This window comes from Triticum aestivum, chromosome 3A, assembly GCF_018294505.1.
Source record: "Triticum aestivum cultivar Chinese Spring chromosome 3A, IWGSC CS RefSeq v2.1, whole genome shotgun sequence".
Taxonomy (NCBI): domain Eukaryota; kingdom Viridiplantae; phylum Streptophyta; class Magnoliopsida; order Poales; family Poaceae; genus Triticum; species Triticum aestivum.
This window is the reverse complement of record NC_057800.1, coordinates 91,451,643-91,471,775: the sequence shown is the minus strand read 5'-3', so window position 1 is coordinate 91,471,775 and position 20,133 is coordinate 91,451,643. Positions and strand designations below refer to the sequence as shown.

The following is a 20,133-nucleotide window of genomic DNA, read 5'->3' as shown; positions in this document are numbered from 1 at the left end:
ATAATAAAATCCTCTGTCGGTCCTGCTCTTTTGCGCTCTCTGTCTCTCTAATTCCGGCTCTCCATGTGTCGCCAAATCTGCCCCCTTGAGTCGTCCTTTTGGCTCAGAAACCTTTTCTGTTTTGGTTCAAACGATGTACTAGTATAGGCAGCGCCGGTTCTGCCTGCCGCGTCCTGTTTCGAACCCCCTTTCCACTTTCCAGTACGTCCGGTGCCAGTCGAAGAGAACGGTGGCAGATTTCCCAACAGCAGCAGCAGCTGAAACCGGTTTCACCGTGCCCTGTGCATCGGACGGAGTACACGTGCAGACGCTGCAGACCGTAACAAAAACACGAGGACGTAGGCAGGCATCCCACGACACGGCTCCGGGTCGCGCTTGCGCGTGGCCGGACGGATAGACCTCAGCTCGCTCGGTCGCTGCGGAAAGATAAGCTGGGCGGGCGGGCAGGCCACAACCCCCCTGCAGGAGCGCGGCGCAGACCAGAAACGGCTACCCGTCCGTCCGTCTCATCCCATCCCACCCCTCGCTCTCTATAAACCAGCAACAGAGCACACGCCGTTTTACCTCTCTCGACACACCACCGCAACCCAACCCAACCCCACCCCACCCCACCCCACCCTCCCGTCTCAAAACCCTAATCCCAACGCCGCCGCGGCGCCGCCGATCAAGCCGACGACAGGCAGCCCCCCTATCCGGCCGCCGCTCCGTACGCACGCCCGCCCCGGCCCGTCGCGCGCAGATCGGCGGCCGTCCACCGCGACCGTGGGCCGCCGGGGGGCTAGATTTAGATTCCGATTTCGGGGCCCCCAGCCGCCGGGATTTTCCTCGCGTCCCCGGGCAAGGTAGGAGTGAGCATGGTGGGCGGAGGCAGGAGGGGAGGCGCGGCGGACGAGGCCAAGCTCAACACCGGCAACGTGTTCGCGGCGCTCGAGACCCTCAAGAAGAAGAAGAAGGGCGACAAGTCCAAGGGGGGCTCCTCCAAGGGAGGGAAGCAGGGCGACGACCCCACGCCGCAGCAGCAGAAGGAGCTCTTCTGGGCCCCCGCCCCGCTCAACACCAAGTCGTGGGCCGACGTCGAGGACGACGACGACGACGACTACTTCGCCACCACCGCGCCCCCCGCGCCCATCTGGGGGAACGACCACGCCGCCGCCAAGACGGCCAAGGAGGAGGAGGAGGACGAGGTCGATGCTGTCCACGCCGCCCTGCCTGAGGTCTATTCTCTCTCCCTGTTACGCACGCCCATGTTTATCTGTTTGTGCTGTTCATGATCTGTTTATTTTGCTCGAGATGAGAACTGTGCTGTTGTGCAACGCCCATATGATTGCTGATTAGTTTGCATATGGTGGTAGTGTTGATATGCAGATGTTGGATTGAGTGGGGCAGGGGGCATCTGTAGACTATAAGTGTACTGATGCCTGCTGGGTTAATTGTGAACGCTAGCCACCATTGATGCACAATGTGTGCCCAGTGGACGATTGGGCTTTGAATTTTATCTGTAGTTATTATTTGAAGCAGCGAATCCGAATCCGAATCGGAAGCGGCTTAGCTGTATTCCGTATGGTGTCCGTATTGGTGTGTACTTGTTTGGTTGATTGAGGTAGGGGACAAGACTGCGGTATTATTGATAACGGTATCTCGATCGTTGTGTACCGTATGTTCAGTGACTGGGGGATTATTGATAACGGTATCTTGATTGTTGTGTGACGTATGTTCAGTGACTTTGGGATACTGGGATTATTGATAACGGTATCCCCATCGTTGTGTGACGTATGTTCAATGACTCCTGGGATTATTGATAACGGCATCCCCATCGTTGTGTAACATATGTTCAGTGACTGGGGGATTATTGATAACGGTATCCCCATCGCCATGTGACGTATGTTCAGCGGGCAAGGAGTTTCAAGTTAGGTCTTGTTATGGAAGTGGTGCGTCGTGACAAGAATTTGTACACTGTCTGTATGGTGGGAGAGTTGTCGAAGTGAGGTCAGGGGGCATCCTGTAGGCTGTGCTGTACTAATTCCTGCCAGATTAATTTTGTGAACGGTATCCCCTGTTATTTCGGAATGGATGTTCAGTGCGACAAATGGGTTATAAGTGAGTGTATTTACTTCGGCCTTTTGGTGCATTTACGGCCTGTGAATTTCTATTTGCATTGATGTGATATTACTTTTTTGTCAGTATATTATTTGTTAATTTATTATTGCACATGGTAAGTGTAGGCATGTTATGCATTAACATTGTAGCATTTCCTGTACTTATCACTCATTGATGTACTAGTGTTTTTATCCACGTTGCACACTAGATATAACAACTTTGTGACTAGTGTGTAGAGGCACATAATGCCCACAAAAAAATGCAATGAAAGACTACCTATTTGATGCCATCAGTATCTCTCACTTATTCTTTATTGACGATGTCACACTGTTCTTTTGGTAGTTTTATGGATAGTTGTTGAGAGTTTTGACATAGGTGTTTTTGGAGCAATTGAAGTCAGGGAGAGGTTATGGCCCCTGTAATTCTTTTTGAGTTCAAGCACCCCAGACACAATGAGAACATATATTCAAAATTGATTGATAGTAATTTGGTCCAAGTTTCTGTTCAGCTTGTCTAGGCAAGTCATAAGGAACTGCCTCTACTTGCTAGATTTCTACCAGAATTTATCTTGTTTGAACTTTGTTGGCCAGAGGTTCGCATGATGTTGGAACATGGCAATAGTTGTGTCTGTATGCATTGGTGATACTATTCTTAGATGCATTGCTTCTACATACTGCAGGAAATTGAAAGTGAGGATGAGGAGCATGATGATGAGGCTGAGGATGGTGCTGAGGATGAACCTGAGCTTGAAGTGGAAGCTGCTGATCCTGATGTGAAGAAAGTTGCAGCAGCACCTAAAGAGACAGAAAGGCAGCTGTCCAAAAAGGAGTTGAAAAAGAAGGAACTGGCTGAACTTGATGCTGTGTTAGCTGAGTTGGGAATTTCTGAAAACACAAGCGATGCTGCACAAGATGGAAACAACAATGGTAATGCTCCACTTTAAGCAATTCCCCCTTTTTATATTTCCCTTATGTAGCACTGTGGAGGACTAATAAAGCTGAGTACCTATATGTGGCTTCATTGCTTTTATAAACTTTGTTTCTTATACATGATAAACATTGTTGCAGCTGAGAAGAAAGGTGCGAGCCAAGCTGGTGATGGAGAGAGAAAGGAAGACGCACCTGCCCCTTCAGAGAGCAAGAATGCCAAGAAGAAGAAGAACAAGAAGGACAAGAGCGCGAAGGAGGCAAAGGAAGCTGAGGTGTCGGAGGAGGCTACCAGTGCAGAACCCGAGGAAGACACGGCTGTGGATGTCAAGGAGCGCCTAAAGAAGATGGCGTCGATGAAGAAGAAGAAGTCGGGCAAGGAGACGGACACAGCTGCAAAGATCGCCGCGGCAGAGGCGGCAGCCAGGACCGCGAGGCTCGCGGCGGCAAAGAAGAAGGAGAAGAGCCATTACAACCAGCAACCCGTGCGGTAAAAAGGGGCCGGGCCGCCCAAGTTTTGAGATGCTCTGAGTTTCGATAATGAATGATCCCCTTGTTCGTTTTGGACCCGTCGCAATAAACTTTTCCCCCGTCCCGTCCTCCCCAGAGTTGTGTATTTATGGTGACCATGGAGCGCCTTTCTGATATTCGGTTTCGGAATTCTGGAAGGCCTTCGTGGTCACCAGAACGGTCGTTGTAATTGTGTTTTGAATTGTGTTGATCCGGTTGAACTTATGATAGACAACAACATGGCCAACAGGGCCTCTTGGGTACTTTCTCTGTCTCTCTGTGGATGATGCTTCATGGTTGTCTTTAGGTTTCCGATGCCTTCTTTGGTAGGAGTATCTTTGTTATTTTGCCCTCTGAAAAACATTCATTCCATATGCTGCTGGTAGGCCATTTTTTGTACGAAAAAGAGAAGTGAAAGAATAAGCTTGTCTTGTCTTTCGCTTTCGTCACAAAGAGGAGGCGAGACAAGAAGAGGCGAAGGGAAGACAAATCATCTGCGGCAAATCCAAAAAGAAGCGAGCACGGCAAGTAGGCAACGACCCCAGCGAGAGGCAAGCATCTCTCCCCGTCCATCTCTCTCTCTCGGCCCGCCCACTGCCGGTGACTACTACTCCACCCACCCATCCCATCTCTCTTCCTCCCGCCGCACGCAAATGGTCACCTAGGCGGCCAGGCCCGGCGCAATGTCGCACTGCCTCCGCGTCTCGCCCTTCCTCGCGCCGCCGCCTCTCCTCCTCCGCCGGCCCCGCCGCGCGCGCTGCCGCCGCCACGTCCCGAGGCCCGTCCTAACCCTCGCTCGCCTCGACCCGCCCCCGCTGCTCCGCCTCAGGGTCTCCGACTCGAGCAACTGCCTCCCCAGCCACGGCCACGAACACCGCCCGCCGCCGCTGCGGGCCCTGATCGGCTCCCTGGCCTCCGTATGGCGGGAGGGCCTCTTCCTCGTGCGCTGCTCCGCCTTCGCCGCCGTGCTCTCCGTCGCCGCCGCGCTCTCCTGGTACGCGCAGCACCGCGCGCGGGCCTTCGTCGAGGCGCGCCTCCTCCCCGCCGCCTGCGCCGCGCTCGGGGACTACCTCCAGCGGGAGGTCCGCGTCGGCGGCGCGCGCAGCGTCTCGCCGCTCGGGATCACGCTCCACACCTGCTCCGTCGGCCCGCGCGCCGACGAGTTCTCCTGCGCCGAGGTGCCCGTCATGAAGATCAGGGTCAGGCCCTTCGCCAGCCTCAGGCGGGGGCGGGTCGTCGTCGACGCCCTGCTCTCCGACCCCACCGCGCTCGTCGCGCAGAGGAAGGATTTCTCCTGGCTGGGCATCCCCGCGCCGTCCGAGGAGGGGAAGCCCAAGAGGAATTCGGCGGAGGAGGGCATTGACTACCGTACCAAGACCAGGAGGCTCGCCAGGGAGAAGGCTGGGGGGCAGTGGGACGAGGAGAGGGACAAAGCTGCTCGGGAGTCTGCTCAAAGGGGATACATAGTTCCCAGTGGCCAATCCACTTCACGTTCGGCTGACGAGATGCTGGAGGATGATGGGCCTGTGGGAAATGGGAAATCCAGTAGCCCGCCCCTCTGTGCTGATGAGATGCACAGGAACGATCGACACATGGATCCAGGCATTATTGACTCTAGCTCAAAGCATGCGGATTTGGAGAAATCGTTCGGTGTGAAATCGCGTATCCCGGGCATCAACTTCTGGTCTAGGATGATCCCGAACCCTACCAAGCGAAGGTACAGGAGAAAAGGTCACAGCAAGGTGGTATCGGGCATCGACAATTCCTCTCAGGAAAGGATCCTTCGGCGTAGTGCACAGGCTGCTGTGGCATATTTTGAAAACATGGATGGTGGTAATCCTGATAACTCATCCCCTGGTTCTGGGAATAATAATTCATTTAACGGAGGAGGTCATGCAAATGCTGGTTCTGGCAAAGCCACTTCAAATGATGCACCAATTGTCAGCTCTGATACGGCACCAGAGAATTCTGGTGAATTGCCACCAAATAGTAGTCGTTGTCTGGACTGTCTAGGTGAAGGCAAATCTGCAAGTGCAATGCCAATCATCGATGCAAATGATGTGTATGCGGAGCATTCTCATAATCAACAACCTAGACAGCATAGTTTGCATCACTCCGATAACAAAATGTTGGTATGCAACCATTTGGAAGATGTGCAGCATCGCAAGGGCAACTTGTACCAAGGGCACATGTTGGAGGAATTTGAGAGTCTTTCTGAAGATAATATTGGTCAGTCATTTTGGCCTTTGCAGGCAAAGGGCTCCCGTGTTAACTTCAATGCACCATATGCTTCTCTGGGTGTTGAAATTCAAAAGTTGAAGTCGCGATTTGCTATCGGTCTTGAAGACGCCCCTGCTGGACTCGTAGAAGGGGTTGACCAGATAAATCCTGGTGGGGCTCAGCATATGCTTCCTATCACACTGGATTCTGTTTATTTCAGTGGAGGGAACTTGATGCTTCTAGGATACGGTGATCAGGAACCAAGGTTTGACCTCATCATTTGCCATTTCTATTGCAAATATATGCTCTTCTGTCCTTTCTTGTGCATTTTCAAAATGTATTAGACTATTAGTGTATCACTGTTGGAACTTATATTGGGGTATTTTTGTGATCATCTGTCCCTTCCCATGAATTTACTGCATTCCCCAACAATTAAATTTCTGTGAACAATAAATATTCTCATAACCGGTGTTCGGATTTATATTGTTAATTCTTATTTTCAGGAGTTATATTGTCAAGTAAATTACTGTAATGAGGGTACAGTATATTTCAACTTATCTTACTCGTATTATTCAGTGCATTATTATAGGCTCTTTCAAAAGGGGGTTGCGGTGCAACTGCGGCATTATAAATGAACGTCAACTAAGTTTGTAGTCGTTGCCTTACTATTGTAGGGAAATGAAACAGGCTAATGGACACGTCAAGTTCAAAAACTCTTATAATCGTGTACATGTGCATGTCACTGGGAACTGCATGGAGTGGAGACAAGATCAAACTTCTCAAGGAGGGGGTTATCTTTCTACAGATGTCTTTGTTGACATAGCGGAGCAAACATGGCATGCTAATCTAAATGTAGTCAATGCTTTTGCCCCGGTAATGCACCTACTTTTATTATGTATACAAGATGCTACAGTTCTTAGTTCTTGTGTTGAAGGACAATTTTCATGTGCAGCTGTTTGAGCGTATCCTAGAAATACCAGTTGTCTGGCACAAAGGAAGAGCAACTGGTGAGGTGCTTTTCTAAACTTAATCTCTTACATGTTCAATTTCACTATTAATATCAGCCACTTGTGCATACAATTTAGACAATACCTGGACATGACTTCCACATGCACTTAATGAATAACTGAACTTGCCACAAGGTTCATGCTACATTGCTACATCTAGAGTTCTAGACATACATGCCTCATGAGAACTGCTATTTTTCATGCTTGGAGATACTAAATGCAGACATCAATATTTCTCCTTTTCCTTCTCCAGGTGCATATCTGTATGTCGAAAGGTGATAGCTTTCCGAGCATTCATGGCCAGCTTGATGTGAAAAGCCTAGGTTTTCAGATATTAGATGCTCCCTCATCATTTTCGGTATACTTATGCCTTACCTCATTTGTTTTTCCAATTCTGCATGTTTGTAATAAGTAGGGTCTTGCAAGGAATCAGTTTTCATAGGCACAAGACAGATTAACATGGCTTTAATGCCTTCTTGTTGATTTGCCATTAACCTGAGCTACCAATATTCTCGTAGGTCATTGACCCCTTACTTTACCAAACTAGAGTGTTGTGTTGCGGGTGAAAAATGAGTGCCTAGTTACTTCTTTAAAAGTAAACACAATTGGTCGCTGGTGAATATTGTTGAAATGACTAGAATCAGGGGTATAGCTAGAAATTCATGAGGGTTTCCAGGAATAATAGATGAATCATCAGGTGGGCCAGTTTCATTATTGTTGATTTTCCTGGAAAGAACTTCTATACTATGTGGGTTTGCCTAGAATTTACTAAAACGTGAAAATTTTATCGACTACCCAAAATTTGGATTTTGATGTGCAACAATTGGCCATACTTCATTATAACCAACATTTATACTTATGGTTTCCAGTATTGACAAATGATATCCATTGGGTTGAGCTTCGTGCACTAACCAACAAAACCAAAAGTCCAAACTGATGGAAAGGGCTAGGCAATCCACATATACCACACTTCAACACATGTATGCTGGATGCACAAGTTTCTGGCATAATGTAGCTAAGGGAGAAAGAGACTGAAGAATGAGGTGTTGGCGAAGCGATATTGTCATATTAGTGGCTGCTATATAGCGTGTTCTCAGGGCACCTCAGGGTGGGTGCTGTTGATCTGCAGTGTAGTAAGAAACAGATCAGTCATTGGCATTTCAAATTAAGCATCTATTTCAGACGCTGACATTTAGCTCTGATGTGAAAACTAGGCCACATGTGCTCAGATGTCTTCCGAATTTCCGTACTTTGATATGCAAATAGTAACTACTTTCCAAATATTGCTGCTGCAAACATTCCAAGTGATTATAGTTTTTAATGGAAGCCTCAACATATTCAGGAAATAGTGGCAACTCTGTCATTCCGTGGTCAAAGAGTATTTCTGCATAATGCAAGTGGTTGGTTTGGTGATGTTCCGGTTGAAACTTCTGGCGATTTTGGTTTAAATCCTGAGGATGGAGAGTTCCATCTAATGTGCCAGGTATCTTTAAGTTGCTAATTACATTGTATATACATGTAGTCCCCTAAAAAGCAACTCATACATTTACTTGATATCTTTTTTTTTCCAGGTTCCATCTGTTGAAGTTAACGCGCTTATGAAGTCAGTGAAAATGAAGCCTCTGATGTTTCCGGTTCGACATACTTGACTTATTTGGAAATACTAGATTCCTGCATGCAGCGAAAAACAATAGACTCTGTTTTGTACAGCCGATTCAATGTGATGATCCATCTGAACTCATATCTGGAGTTAGCTATACTGAAACTGCATATATGGCACAACACGAAAAATAAGTTTGACTTTAATATAAAATGCACTGCACAACCTGACTTTTGTATGTAGGTGTATGATAGATGGTTTATTCCACTCATCTGAATTGCCCGACAATGACACTTGTGATTTATCTTAAAATACCAGTTATCATGGTTCTTAGCATTAAAAATCAACTTCTTGATGAAGCAAAATGACCACTCGTGTGGATAGTGATAATCCCGTTTGTCTGACCAGCTTAATATTACCATTTCTTTTTTCTGTAGCTATTTACTGCAGTAACAACAACAACAACAACAACAAAGCCTTTAGTCCCAAACAAGTTGGGGTAGGCTAGAGGTGAAACCCATAAGATCTCGCAACCAACTCATGGCTCTGGCACATGGATAGCAAGCTTCCACGCACCCTGTCCATAGCTAGCTCTTTGGTGATACTCCAATCCTTCAGGTCTCTCTTAACGGATCTCCCATGTCAAATTCGGTCTACCCCCCTCTCTTGACATTCTCCGCACGCTTTAGCCGTCCGCTATGCACTGGAGCTTCTGGAGGCCTGCGCTGAATATGCCCAAACCATCTCAGACGATGTTGGACAAGCTTCTCCTCAATTGGTGCTACCCCAACTCTATCTCGTATATCATCATTCCGGACTCGATCCTTCCTCGTGTGGCCACACATCCATCTCAACATACGCATCTCCGCCACACCTAACTGTTGAGCATGTCGCCTTTTAGTCGGCCAACACTCCGCGCCATACAACATTGCGGGTCGAACCGCCGTCCTGTAGAACTTGCCTTTTAGCTTTTGTGGCACTCTCTTGTCACAGAGAATGCCAGAAGCTTGGCGCCACTTCATCCATCCGGCTTTGATTCGATGGTTCACATCTTCATCAATACCCCCATCCTCCTGCAACATTGACCCCAAATACCGAAAGGTGTCCTTCCGAGGTACCACCTGGCCATCAAGGCTAACCTCCTCCTCACACCTAGTAGTACTGAAACCGCACATCATGTTCTCGGTTTTAGTTCTACTAAGCCTAAACCCTTTCGATTCCAAGGTTTGTCTCTATAACTCTAACTTCCTATTTACCCCCATCCGACTATCGTCAACTAGCACCACATCATCCGCAAAGAGCATACACCATGGGATATCTCCTTGTATATCCCTTGTGACCTCATCCATCACCAATGCAAAAAGATAAGGGCTCAAAGCTGACCCCTGATGCAGTCCTATCTTAATCGGGAAGTCATCGGTGTCGACATCACTTGTTCGAACACTTGTCACAACATTATCGTACATGTCCTTGATGAGGGTAATGTACTTTGCTGGGACTTTGTGTTTCTCCAAGGCCCACCACATGACATTCCGCGGTATCTTATCATAGGCCTTCTCCAAGTCAATGAACACCATATGCAAGTCCTTCTTTTGCTCCCTATATCTCTCCATAAGTTGTCGTACCAAGAAAATGGCTTCCATGGTCGACCTCCCAGGCATGAAACCAAACTGATTTTTGGTCACGCTTGTCATTCTTCTTAAGCGAGCTATTTACTGCAGTACATATAAAATATTAAAATATGATCACACATCGCAGTTCAGCAACCGCAAATTGTGCCTGAAATACCATTTAAGCAGTTCTGTCTCATTTGTTTCTTAGCAATAGCTTAGGATGATCTCTATCAGTGATCTATGTGCTTAGAAAAATCTTTTGGCTAAATTTTGATGTTCATCCTTTAAGACTTAACTGCTGGTACACTTCTTATCTTATTTAGGTGGCTGGTGCTGTTACTGCTGTATTTAATTGTCAAGGACCTCTTGATGCTCCTGTTTTTGTTGGAAGTGGTATTGTCTCAAGGAAGTCCCTTTCAGTATCTGGTATGCCTCCATCTGCAGCTTCTGAAGCTGTGATTCAAAACAAGGAGGCTGGTGCAGTTGCTGCGTTTGATCATATTCCTTTCTCTCATGTATCAGCGAATTTCACTTTCAACCTTGACAACTGTGTGAGTAGAAATAGAGCCACTATTTTTTTTCCATTATTGAAATTTGTGAAATTCGAACAACTAATTTCTCTTTGTTATCACTGGCTACAGGTTGCAGACTTATATGGTATTAGAGCATGCCTTTTGGATGGTGGAGAAATTCGAGGGGCTGGTAATGCATGGATTTGCCCAGAGGTATTGTGATTATTGATTATTTGATTACACTTCCACCCAGTCATCTTTTCATGTTTGCGCTAATTTTCAGCCAACTTTTTTCTACATCTATAGTCATCCAAGCATTTGTTCTCTCTGTATCATTATCAAGAATAAGATGGAAGATCTCAGATCACAATGATATTCGAAAACGTAGAGTAGACATCAGGACTTCGTAAATTGAAAATACATATGGAAACGAACTATGCAAATGCATTCATGAAGAACCTTCCAAACTCTTAGGTCTATTATTCACAACTTTGGCCATGATAATTACATCCTAGCTAAACCATTTGTTTGTTTATTTCTCTGGGCTTACAGTGAATGTCTACTATTGAGCCCCTGGAACATTGGAAATAGCAACTACTCCCTCCGTCCCAACATAAGTGTCCTTTGTACTAAATCAGCGGCACTTATTTTGGGACGGAGGGTGTATAACTTATCAGTCTGTACTCTACCGAAATAAATGGAATACTCGCAGCGTATTCCTAAGAGCTTACACACAAATTTGCTGTACCAGCTGTACAAATCCAATAGATACTCTGCTGTTCTTATGATGCAAAATAAATTTACCACCTTATGCAAGTATAATACATATTTAGATCTCTGCAGGGGGAAGGTGACGATTCTGCTATGGATATTAATTTATCTGGGAGCATTTTACTTGATAAGGTTTTGCATCGGTACATACCTGGAGGCATTCAGCTGATCCCACTGAAGATTGGGGAGCTCAACGGAGAGACTAGACTTTCTGGCCCCCTTATTAGACCGTGAGTATCTTACATCTATCATCTGGAGTCCTAATGGCCAAGTAAGCTATGTATTTTCTGGTATTCTAATGACAACAAAAACTTATGACAGGAAATTTGATATCAAATGGGCTGCACCAAATGCAGAAGATTCCTTTTCTGATGCACGGGGCAATATTGTTATTGCACATGATTATATCATGGTTAACTCATCATCAGTTTCCTTTGACTTAAATACTCGTATTCAAACATCATATATTGATGACTACTCGCTGTACAAGGAGATGTATCAAATGAAAAAGATTATGCCACTAGTTGTGGAGAGTGTTGATTTGGATTTACGTATGCGAGGCTTCGAATTTGCTCATATAGCTTCTTCAATACCTTTTGATACACCAAGGCCATTACATTTGAAAGCATCTGGAAGGGTCAAATTTCAAGGAAAAGTGGTGAAACCTAGCCAGGTAGTTGAGGACAAGATTTATGGTGCTTTACAAAGTATCATGGACCAAAGTAAGCTTGAGAGTGATGTGTCAAGGCTTGTTGGGGAGATTTCTCTGTCAGGAATAAAACTTAACCAACTCATGTTGGCACCTCAGTCTACTGGTTTTCTTTCCTTGTCACAAGATTCTGTGATGGTAAGTTGCTGTTTTGTTGTTTCGTCCTCTGAATTTGACTTGCATTGCTTGTATGTGATTTTATAGCCTAATTCAATTTGTTTGTACATGCCTCGGTTGTGTGCACTAAGTGCTATAATTTGGATCATCAATAGTAACATGCACAGAGACAGATCTCAACAGTCTGTAAAGTGGAATTTTGGATTTAAACACTTCCCGTCTTTTACTTATTCAAATTACTAAAATGTGTGCCCATTACCTTGCAATACAAAACGAGAACCAAATAAAAATAGAAAGAATGGATGTCTACTTAATACATTCACTATTTTTTCCAAGGCTTGAGGGCCATTCGTCCACTTAAAGGTACACTTTGCTATCCAAATTGATTCACTTCTGTTACCATTTTATGCTGCTTAACAGATTGCATTGCAATAATAGCATACTCTGACAAACTATAGCAATTTTTCACCCAAGTAAATTATTGTGGCAGCAACTATTTCAGTAACTTTAACTCTTTAAGAGGCTTTAATTCTAACTCCACGTTCGACACGATATAAAGATTTTCTCCTTGGATATATATGATGTGATGATTTTCTATGTCAAGCGTACCTTCCAAATAATTGAAGAGAGTGCTGTATGCATTTGGTATTTATGTTGATTTTTATTATTTTCATCTTCCTCTTACTATCTCTATTCCCCTGCAACATAGTTAAATGCTACCGGCAGGCCTGATGAAAAGATTTCCATAGAAGTGAACGGGCCATTATTTTTTGGTACAAATGAGGCCATTCAAGATGAAAGGCTTCTATCAATTTTCCTCCAAAAGGGGCAGCTGAAGTCTAATATATGTTATCATCCTGAAAGTTTGACTAATTTGGAGGTACTCTACTACTGTTAGTGTTGTGTTAGTGTGTGTATTTTCCTTGCCAGCAATCTTTCTTGAACATTATAAGACTTGTAGAGTCCATTTCGATATTGTTGATACTTTTCTTCTGGTCGTAAAGGTTCGGAATTTGCCACTTGACGAGCTGGAGCTTGCTTCATTACGTGGATTTGTTCAGAAGGTAATATTTTCCTAGATGAGAGTATGGTATACTCCGTGTTTTTTTGGTTAGGTAATCTGTTTTCAGGTTCTGTATTGTTGGTAGCTCTGGTTGGTTGATTCTATGTCTCATACACGTGAGTTGTAATTAGTCATGATGCTTGCATACCGTCAGATAGTAAAGCACTTCTGCAATTTAAATTTCGCAGGAGAGATGTTAGTTCAATTAACTACATGATGCAGTCTAATAAAATGTTATATTATGCTGATGTTAAGTTAATGGAGTTTTTGGATTGAAAATGTGCATCAGTCATTTTCTGTGCTGCACCTTCTGTTGTTCTGCTATTTAATGCTATGCTATTTGTCCATAGCTTATGTATTCTGTGCCGTATAAATTTTCTGTAATTGATGTAAACTTTTTTGAACTACAACGTGGTCTTCTGCTCCTAAAGTAACAACTAAGTAGTCATACTATTTTCCTTTTTTTTTCTTTCATTTCATGAGAAGTTGTATATATCGAATGTGGAGGCTCCAATTCTGCTCAAAAAATAAATAAATGTGGAGGCTCCATTCTCCAGTATTTGTTGTAAATCAATTGTGATCAATTGCTAAATGGAGAATCCACCAATGATGTCTAATGTAACAGATCTTTTGTTGTTACAGGCAGAAGTTCAGCTTAATTTCCAGAAAAGAAGAGGTCATGGTTTGTTATCAGTGGTCCGTCCCAAATTTAGTGGTGTGTTTGGTGAAGCACTTGATATAGCTGCTCGATGGAGTGGTGATGTTGTGAGTTTTTTTTCTCCCACATATATTTTCTTGTTTTGTGTGGTTGAAGCCACATCTCATGTGTTACCTTTAGCAGGCGTTTGGTATTACTTGTAATCAAGAATTTTGCCACCTCTTTGGTAGTTTAGTAGAATTTTTGGAGTAAGGAAACTTCAAACACTGTTATAACTCAGTTTCATGGTTCCTAGCATCCCCCATGTTAGCCTTTCCCAGATGACAAACATAAAACAGTTGATGTATAGCATGCTTTGGTTGTTTTTCTTGACACTAGTTATACATTCCAGTGAGGTTCTTATCTTATTTTTAATAGCTAGTTGTGAGTCCTCGCTGTGTTGACTTACTAGCTATTCTTTGTATTTTCAATACCCAGATTACAATGGAAAAGTCAGTCCTAGAGCAACCTAATAGCAAGTATGAGCTTCAAGGGGAGTATGTGTTTCCAGGAACACGTGATAGATTTCCTATGGAAAATCATGGTAATGGATTCATACAGAAAGCAATGGGAGGGCATCTTGGTAGCATTATGTCTTCAATGGGCAGGTGGAGGATGAGACTAGAAGTTCCAGATGCTGAAGTAGCTGAAATACTTCCCCTGGCAAGACTTCTTTCACGAAGTACAGATCCAGTTATTCGTTCTAGATCGAAGGTGTGCAGTTTGTTCTGTATTTGTGATTCTATCTTTCTTTTCCTTTGTTGGATATAATATTCGTTGGTGTTTATGGTCTGCTAGATGGTAGCAGCCATTTGATCCTATATTTGTTTGCAGGAACTTTTCATGCAATGCTTGCATTCTGTTGGGTTCAATGCTGAAAGCCTACGTGACCAGATAAAGGTACTAAAGATAGTGAGTTTAGAATATTGTATCACAGGCATAGAGTTATGGTTTCCCTTATTAGCGGGTTCCCTTGTTATTATGACATGCTACTTATATTAACTTCATCCCATTCCTTGCAACAGGCAGTTGAAATGTATCACGACTGGTTGGATGATGATACAATTGAAGATATAACTCTTCCGGCCTTAGCTGAACTGAGAGGTTACTGGCGTGGTTCTCTTGATGCCAGTGGAGGAGGGAATGGAGATACTATGGTGAGCATGTTCAAATATTAACTCTATCAGACTTTTGCCCCGGTAATTATTGATGAACTCCTAATAGTGGTCTTTACACTAACACTTCTAGCATTTTGGTCGAGCTTCACTGACCCCCCCCCCCCCGCCCCATCCCCCCATTTGCACCATGTTTATTTCCTTCAACCTTGTTTTGTACTGTATTTGTGTTAGCGGTTTATTTCCACTACATCTTTTGGTATGTTGGAAGAAATATTTACAGAAGCTTGACTTTGTAAATGGCACTATCAGCAAGACAATCTTCTCTGAATTATATGTAAACATGATTCCTAATGGCTTTATTTATACAGGCTGATTTTGATTTCAATGGTGAAGATTGGGAGTGGGGCACATACAAGACACAGCGTGTTCTGGCATCTGGTTCTTATAGCAATAATGATGGCCTGCGTCTTGATAAGTTATTTATTCAGAAGGATAATGCCACCCTTCATGCTGACGGATCAATTCTTGGCCCGCTAACAAATCTTCACTTTGCTGTGCTTAATTTCCCAGTTGGTCTTATACCAGCTCTAGTTCAGGCTCTAGAATCATCAACTACAGATTCAATTCACTTTCTGAGGCAATGGGTGACACCAATAAAAGGTATTTTACACATGGAGGGAGATTTGAGAGGCACTCTAGCAAAACCAGAATGTGATGTTCAAATTAGACTTCTTGATGGCACCATTGGAGGCATTGATCTGGGAAGAGCTGAAGTATTGGCTTCTGTAACCCCAACAAGCCGTTTTGTTTTTGATGCAAATTTCGAACCAACTATACAAAGTGGACATGTAAACATTCAAGGTAGTATTCCTGTGACTTACGTCGACAGCAGCTCCACGGACGAAAATTTGGAAGCTGGAGATGGTAAACAGGGTATTATAAGAATCCCTGTTTGGGCGAAAGACAGAGGATCATCTAATGATATCAGTGAAACAAGAATCGTGAGGGACAAGCCAGAGGATGGTTGGGAATTTCAGTTAGCTGAAAGTCTAAAAGGTTTAAGTTGGAATTTGCTAGAACCAGGTGAAGTGAGGGTAAATGCAGACATAAAGGATGGTGGCATGATGTTGATAACTGCACTTAGTCCTTATGCAAACTGGCTTCAAGGCTATGCTGATGTGCTCCTTCAGGTGGCCCATCCTTTTTTAATTCCCATAATTCCACTAAGGACAACGTAACATATTGCTCTTTTTTCATACATTTTTTCATAGATTAACTGTGATTGATGAAAATATCTGTTGATTTAAACTATGAAGCATAAATGTTGTGTTTTATAGGTAGTTCTTTGTTCCACCTGTGCAATCCACAGTTTTTTATTTTATTTTGGATATAACATGAAGCAGTTGATTAACATTTTCCTCTTGTTTTGTTTGCCATTTGGATGGAAGGTTAAAGGCACTGTTGATCAGCCTGTTGTTGATGGGTCTGCATCATTTCACCGAGCAACTGTGACTTCTCCTTTCCTTCGGACGCCACTTACGAATTTCGCTGGTAATGTTAATGTTATATCCAACAGACTATTCATCAATTCCATGGAAAGCAGGGTTGGGAGGAAAGGAAAATTGTCAATGAAAGGGACTCTACCTCTGCAAAATAGTGAGCCATCAGCTAGTGATAAGATTGAGTTGAAATGTGAAGTTCTGGATATACGAGCAAAAAATGTTTTAAGGTAATTATTTCCACTTTATCCTTTTAGATTTCTGTACTATATGTAGAAGCTTAATTTCTGACTAGCGGCTTCTGAGTGATGTAAAGCACCCCACGATCTGGTTGATTGTCTTCTAAAGCTGGTTTTTGGAAACAGTTAACAGTACTGTGCCAAAACCTGAAAAGCATCTCATAAAATCATATTGAACATGCAATATGTAGGATCCCAAATTATGTCTTCTTATCATTTGCTAAACTGTTTTTGTTTTGATTTGTACAGTGGCCAAGTAGACAGCCAGCTGCAGGTTACAGGCTCAATATTGCGGCCAGATGTCTCTGGGATGATCCGGTTAAGCCATGGTGAAGCATATTTGCCTCATGATAAAGGCAATGGTGCTGTGGCGACTAGGTTGGCTTCAAACAAGTCCAGCTATCTTCTTGCTGGTTTTGGTCAAACAACTACTTCGCAGGATGTCTCACGTTTCCTGGGTGCATTGTCAACTTCGCAAGATAGTACGTATTCCATTAATTTGACATTGGCTAATATCGGTCAAGTGTTCTTGACCGATACATATAGCTTAACTAGTTAACTGGTTACATGTGACAATTCGTTACGTTTGATGTGAATATCTAAAAGAAGCGTATGCTTCTCCCTCTCTCTGTCCTGCTGTTTTTCTAATTTTCTTTATGGGCTTACTGGAGCTTTCAATTTTTTGCATCGTTGGTCAACAAACAGAAACAGAAAGGACTCTTGAGAATGGAAGTTTTAAGCCAAACATTGATGCCCGACTCAATGACTTGAAGCTCACACTGGGACCAGAATTAAGAATTGTTTATCCCTTAATTCTGAACTTTGCTGTCAGTGGTGACCTTGAGCTTAATGGCATGGTACATCCAAAGTACATAAGACCAAAGGGTATATTAACATTTGAAAACGGTGAGGTCAACTTGGTAGCTACTCAGGTAAGCTTTATAGCGTGACCCTTGTTTGGCACAAGTTCTTTTTTCTTTTCCAGTTTGAAAATGGTTTATAATGGGTTGTTTCACATTTCTGTACCTGATTGCAGGTTAGACTTAAAAGTGATCATTTAAATGTAGCAAAGTTTGAGCCTGATCTTGGTTTAGATCCTGTTCTGGATCTCGTCCTTGTTGGATCTGAATGGCAATTCAAAATCATGAGTCGAGCCAGCATGTGGCAAGATAATCTGGTTGTAACCTCGACTCGCTCCGTGGACCAGGATGTTCTGTCACCTAGTGAGGTAAGATACATCTACAAATGAGTTACAGCTTAACTTTGTTGTAGTCCTGATAATCTCATGATTTAGTTTCTTGTCTTAAAAATTGAACAGTTTTTATGATTAGCTAAAATCTGCCTTTGCCTGGTGAACCTTTTGCTGGTTGCTTGCCAGTTCTCTACTCAAGAGTGGAATAAGGAGATTAAAACATTGACTTAACTGAGCCTGAGTTATTTTGTTTTTCTAATTATGTGTAACTCTTGCAACTCTGGTTTCTTGCTGTGGTATAGGCGGCAAAGGTTTTTGAGTCGCAGCTTGCGGAATCGCTATTGGAAGGTGACGGACAGCTTGCATTCAAGAAACTCGCAACTGCAACACTAGAAACTTTGATGCCAAGAATCGAAGGCAAGGGTGAGTTTGGACAAGCAAGGTGGCGGATGGTTTATGCTCCGCAGATTCCGAGTTTGTTGTCCGTAGATCCAACGGTTGATCCACTCAAATCACTGGCAAACAATATCTCTTTTGCTACGGAGGTCGAAGTGCAGCTTGGAAAACGTGTTCAGGTATGGTTCTTTTATGTCTTCCTGAAAGCTTAATAAACAATTTGAGCCGAACTGCGCGGTGTGCTGCATGAATAGAAACTGATCTGAATTACCACCGTCGTTATGCAGGCCTCTGTTGTGAGGCAAATGAAAGATTCAGAAATGGCGATGCAGTGGTCGCTGATATACCAGCTAACCAGTAGACTCCGCGTCATCTTCCAATCCACACCGTCCAATCGGCTTCTCTTCGAGTACTCGGCAACGTCGCAGGATTGATCAATTTTCTGTCATTGCACAGAGCTAGGGCTGCTGTTTTAGCCAAAAGGTTTCGTTGTCCCGATCAATTGTTTCTGTAGATAAAGCAAGTATGGCAAGCTACAGTTGCTGCGTTTTTGCTCTTTGTCGGTAGCTACTCCCTCCGTCCCATAATGTATGACGTTTCTTACATTACATTATGAGACAGAGGGAGTATATTCTTTCTCTCGGAAACAAAGTTTCTGAGGTTGTACATACGTAGCAAGTTGAGCTCTCTCTTAGCGTCAGAGATGTAAATTAACACCAGTATAAAGGACAGAGTTATGGTTGCGTGGAATTCTCTTATGTGGCTAACAAATGCACTCCCCTTGTAACGTTTATGTTAGTTTACAGAGGGAGTAGCACTCTAGCAATGTTGACTGTCACAGGCAGAGGAAATCGGTTGACAATTTGCACATTTGAAGTTCGAAGCTCCATTCGTACGATTTAATCTATACAGAACTTGTGCCAAACAAGGGTCACGGTATAAAGCATTATCAGAGTCCTAAAACGCTTGAACTTGTGCCAACTCCCATAAATATATCAAAAACGTTTGGAGTTGCAATGTGTTCGTGCCACATGTGTGGCACATATTAGGGTCCTAAAAGAAAAGGAATAATTAATTTTATGTCCTTCGTTGTGTCCCACTCGGCAGTTTTACCTCTAATTTCTAGAAAAAGCTCAGTTCTGTCCAAGCCACTTTGTTCCTCTTATTCATTTGCCATTTGATCGTTTGACCGTCACTGTCAAAACTTCATAACAAAGTCATACTAACTCAGAAAAATTCAAATAAGATACCAAAATGTTCAGAAAAACATCACCTGTATGTGCATGTCATTAGCATTCATGGCAAAACTGTTGGAAAGTGACCATCTAAGTTTGAGCTCCTATGATCTTAGCATGAACAGTAATATTTTAAAAAAATTCTAAAAAAATAATTGTGGCAAACATGAGCCCCAACTCCAAGCAAGGAGGCCTTCAAATAGTATGTGGGGATTTTTACATTAATGGAACCTCCTATTGGGCATCTTAGGCGCCGGTTGAGTTTCTTGGTGCCCACACACATAATCAACTGGGCCGGCCTATGTAGAAGGCGAGCAATCGATCGCATTTCACCAGTCAACCATTGACTTTTGAAAATAATGCAAAAATGTAAAACACGAAGAAAATTCCAAAAAAATTCACGGATTTAGGGAAAAAAGTTCACAAATTTGAGAAAAAAATTCATCAATTTTGAAAAAAATAGTTCATCAAATTTTAAAAAAGTTCATCAAATTTTTAAAAGTTCATGGATTTTTAAAAATATCTCATGAATTTAAAAATCACCATTTAAAAAAATCAGGAAATTTGAAGATAGTTCAATGGATTTGGAAAAAAAGTTCATGGATTTGAGAA

General features: G+C 43.4%; 2 protein-coding genes across 2 annotated transcripts; both read left to right on the top strand.

The window, feature by feature from the left end:
• The first annotated feature begins 576 nt into the window (after positions 1 to 576).
• LOC123060462 (nuclear ubiquitous casein and cyclin-dependent kinase substrate 1) lies at positions 577 to 3,796 on the top strand. The gene is made up of 3 exons (XM_044483191.1): positions 577 to 1,214; positions 2,777 to 3,023; positions 3,165 to 3,796. The coding sequence occupies exons 1-3, from the start codon at positions 855 to 857 to the stop codon at positions 3,515 to 3,517; spliced, it is 960 nt and encodes a 319-aa protein (XP_044339126.1). The 5' UTR covers positions 577 to 854; the 3' UTR covers positions 3,518 to 3,796.
• A 229-nt stretch (positions 3,797 to 4,025) lies between these two features.
• LOC123060460 (protein SUBSTANDARD STARCH GRAIN 4, chloroplastic) lies at positions 4,026 to 19,036 on the top strand. The gene is made up of 23 exons (XM_044483189.1): positions 4,026 to 6,018; positions 6,428 to 6,626; positions 6,706 to 6,765; positions 7,014 to 7,118; positions 8,103 to 8,243; positions 8,332 to 8,394; positions 10,297 to 10,524; positions 10,615 to 10,698; positions 11,329 to 11,486; positions 11,578 to 12,103; positions 12,792 to 12,962; positions 13,087 to 13,146; positions 13,788 to 13,910; positions 14,281 to 14,556; positions 14,677 to 14,742; positions 14,868 to 14,999; positions 15,329 to 16,150; positions 16,409 to 16,689; positions 16,948 to 17,180; positions 17,404 to 17,630; positions 17,735 to 17,926; positions 18,193 to 18,465; positions 18,574 to 19,036. The coding sequence occupies exons 1-23, from the start codon at positions 4,217 to 4,219 to the stop codon at positions 18,718 to 18,720; spliced, it is 6,369 nt and encodes a 2,122-aa protein (XP_044339124.1). The 5' UTR covers positions 4,026 to 4,216; the 3' UTR covers positions 18,721 to 19,036.
• The last annotated feature ends 1,097 nt before the right edge of the window (positions 19,037 to 20,133 follow it).